Source organism: Habropoda laboriosa, unplaced genomic scaffold, assembly GCF_001263275.1.
Source record: "Habropoda laboriosa isolate 0110345459 unplaced genomic scaffold, ASM126327v1 scaffold387, whole genome shotgun sequence".
NCBI classification, from domain to species: domain Eukaryota; kingdom Metazoa; phylum Arthropoda; class Insecta; order Hymenoptera; family Apidae; genus Habropoda; species Habropoda laboriosa.
The window spans coordinates 937,852-940,707 of NW_017100510.1; the positions used below are offsets into that span (position 1 = coordinate 937,852).

At 35.1% G+C, this 2,856-nt stretch overlaps 1 protein-coding gene across 1 annotated transcript in view; it reads left to right on the plus strand.

The window, feature by feature from the left end:
- The window catches only part of LOC108576310, a 41,197-nt gene that overhangs the window by 34,176 nt on the left and 4,165 nt on the right, over positions 1–2,856 (plus strand). Inside the window, exon 2 of the mRNA XM_017939271.1 lies at positions 680–872. Within this exon, the coding sequence (XP_017794760.1) occupies positions 680–872 (193 nt within the window). The remainder of the gene's footprint in view (positions 1–679; positions 873–2,856) is intronic.

Below are 2,856 nucleotides of genomic sequence, written 5' to 3' on the forward strand. Positions count from 1 at the left end.
TGATAAAAATTGGCAAAGAAAAATTGAATGGGTCAGGAGAAGAAGGGAAAGATTTCACTGGAGAAACTGACGAGTGAAACGGAAAAATTTCAATTTGACAATTTTCCAGCGCCAATTTTTAAATAATCACAATTTCATAATTTTTCAGAATTTCAGAAGTTCACAATTCTTCACAATTTCAGAATTTCAGAATTTTTCACAATTACAGAATTTCAGAATTTCGTACTTTCAGAATTTTTCAGAATTGCACACTTTCAGAATTTCACAATTTCAGAATTTCAGAATTTTTCACAATTGCAGAATTTCAGAATTTCTCATGATTCCAGAATTCCGTACTTTCAGAATTTTTCAGAATTGCACACTTTCAGAATTTCACAATTTCATAATTTCACAATTTCAGAATTTCAGAATTTTTCACAATTACAGAATTTCAGAATTTCTCATAATTCCAGAATTTCGTACTTTCAGAATTTTTCAGAATTGCACACTTTCATAATTTCACAATTTCACACTTTCAGAATTTCACACTTTCACAATTTCATAATTAATATAATTTTTAACTAATTCCTACATCAATTATTTGTACTCTTTTCCTCCTTCTCGCGGAAATTTCCAATTTCCAAATCGGAAAATTAAGAAAGATAATCTGAAGAAAACTGTGCTTTCCCTTTCTCTTTAGATAATTCTGCTGAGTGCCTTTTTCGGAAGGATTACCGGGACACCGATCGCCAACGTTTGGCTAAGTCCAGTGGGATCCCTAACTCCGTTGAGGCAATTTCATATACAGGACGGATCCGGCGGATATCATTACTCATTCACGGGGCCCCATCACGCGAAATCTGAATCCAGTTTAAACGGAATCACGCAGGGTGGTAAGTCGACGCAATTACCCTCGCTGAACGAGGCTGAATTCTTCATGGTAAATCTGTGGCAAGCCTCTCAAACCTCGTATTCCTCGTGATATTGAAAACTGTCGTACCATGTTACCATACTCATCTCGAGATCTATTTTTCTTTCCATTTAAAGTTGACATTCGCGATCTTTCTTTTCAGTCATTTCTAATATTTTTTAAACTTACTTTTTATCACATTTTTTCAAATATTCTATTTTCTTTTATTATTTCTTCTTTTTTAAATTATTCTCCGATTAGGTCTTTTTAATATTCATTATTCAAGCACTTTATCCAGTCCTAGCAAAAGCATTCATTTCTGCAGTTCGAAATTCCGAGTTCGATAAATTTTGCAAATATTTAAATTGATATATAAATAGTAAATGTTTTATTTTCCCAGCAAAAATCAAATGACAAATTACGTTTATAGTGGTTGAATTGATGCAAGAAAATCTTGAAATATTATACGAGCATAAACGGTTAAATCTTTACAAAAATGTATTCAATTATTTAAGAACAACAATAATTAAAAATATCGTTGTCTATCGTATTCTTCATTAATTTCCATTAAAAATTGCTCAAATCAAATTAAATTTCTCCTTAACCAATACCAACTAATTAAGCAACAATTTCCCAAGACAAATTATATTTACAGTCATTGAAATAATGCAAGAAAATCTCGAAACACTATTCCAGCATAAACGCTAAATCTTCACCAAAATATATTCAATAATTCAAAATTCAACAATAACTAAAAAATCATTGTCTACTACATTCCTCGTTAATCTCCATTAAAAATTCCTAAGATCAAAATAAATTCCTCTTAACCAATTAACACTAATCGTACCATGGCCCGGTCAAATGACCAGTTTTAAAATTTCAATTTAAAACCATTTTTCACCCTGTACTTTCTTAAAAATAAAAATATGTAATTTTTTTATATTATTATTATCTAAAGGCTGTTTCCTATATTAAATTGACAATCACCAGCATTCCTTTCGGAAGAAATATGATTATTTCGTAACCGGTCATTTGCCCGGATAATTGTCGGTACGGTTAGTGTTAAGCAACGAATTTCCCCCAAAATCCCATCGAAACAGCTCCCCGATATTCCCTTCCGTCTCAACAATATCTCCTCAAACACTAGAAACTACGATTTCCAAAAGATCGCTCGATCCGTTAACAATCTCCCCCGCGAAACGCGAGATATCAACGTTATCAAAATTCTGTTCCATCTGTTAACAATTTCCCCCTTGAAACATCAGATATTAATGTTTCTAAAATTCGCTACCACGAGAGGAGTATGAATGGCATCCTTACTCGAGCATTCTCCAGATAACCGTTGCCTTCGTTAATTATAAAGGAACGAAGCTTCGTCCCTATTGCAGGATGAAAATCGACAAGTTCATTCGCGGACTCGCATATCTGCCGGATGACTCGTAAAAGCCCGCGGATGGCACACATTCCTTTACCGAGTGTTTCCGTGGCAAAGAGAGAGAGAGGAGAGCACAGCCCACGACGACCACTTGAGAAACGATGATCGATGTGACGCAACAAACGCCCCTGCGATAGATCCATCTTCGCGTCGAGTCTCTTAAACAATGCATGCCTCTTTCCTTGTCGCGTCCTTTTCAAACCGTCTCTCTACATATAGAACGTATGCTCGACCGGACGAGTACCACGAGCAATCGACGTTTGATTCATCGACGGAGAAATAGGAAACTGCATAATGCACGAGCAACGTCGTTTCACTTTTATTCTTTCACCTTCTACTTGAGAAATGGAGAAATTCATAATTCACGGTGTACCGACGGTTTTTTTATTTCTTCGATTATCGGAATTTTTGCTGGGGATGTGGAGGTATCTGGTTGTTCGGAGAGGATTTCTTTGGATACTTGGGACATTATTTTGAAAGGGTGGCCTTTTGCGAATTTTTGGAAGTATATCTGTAATATTTTTGGGGGGGG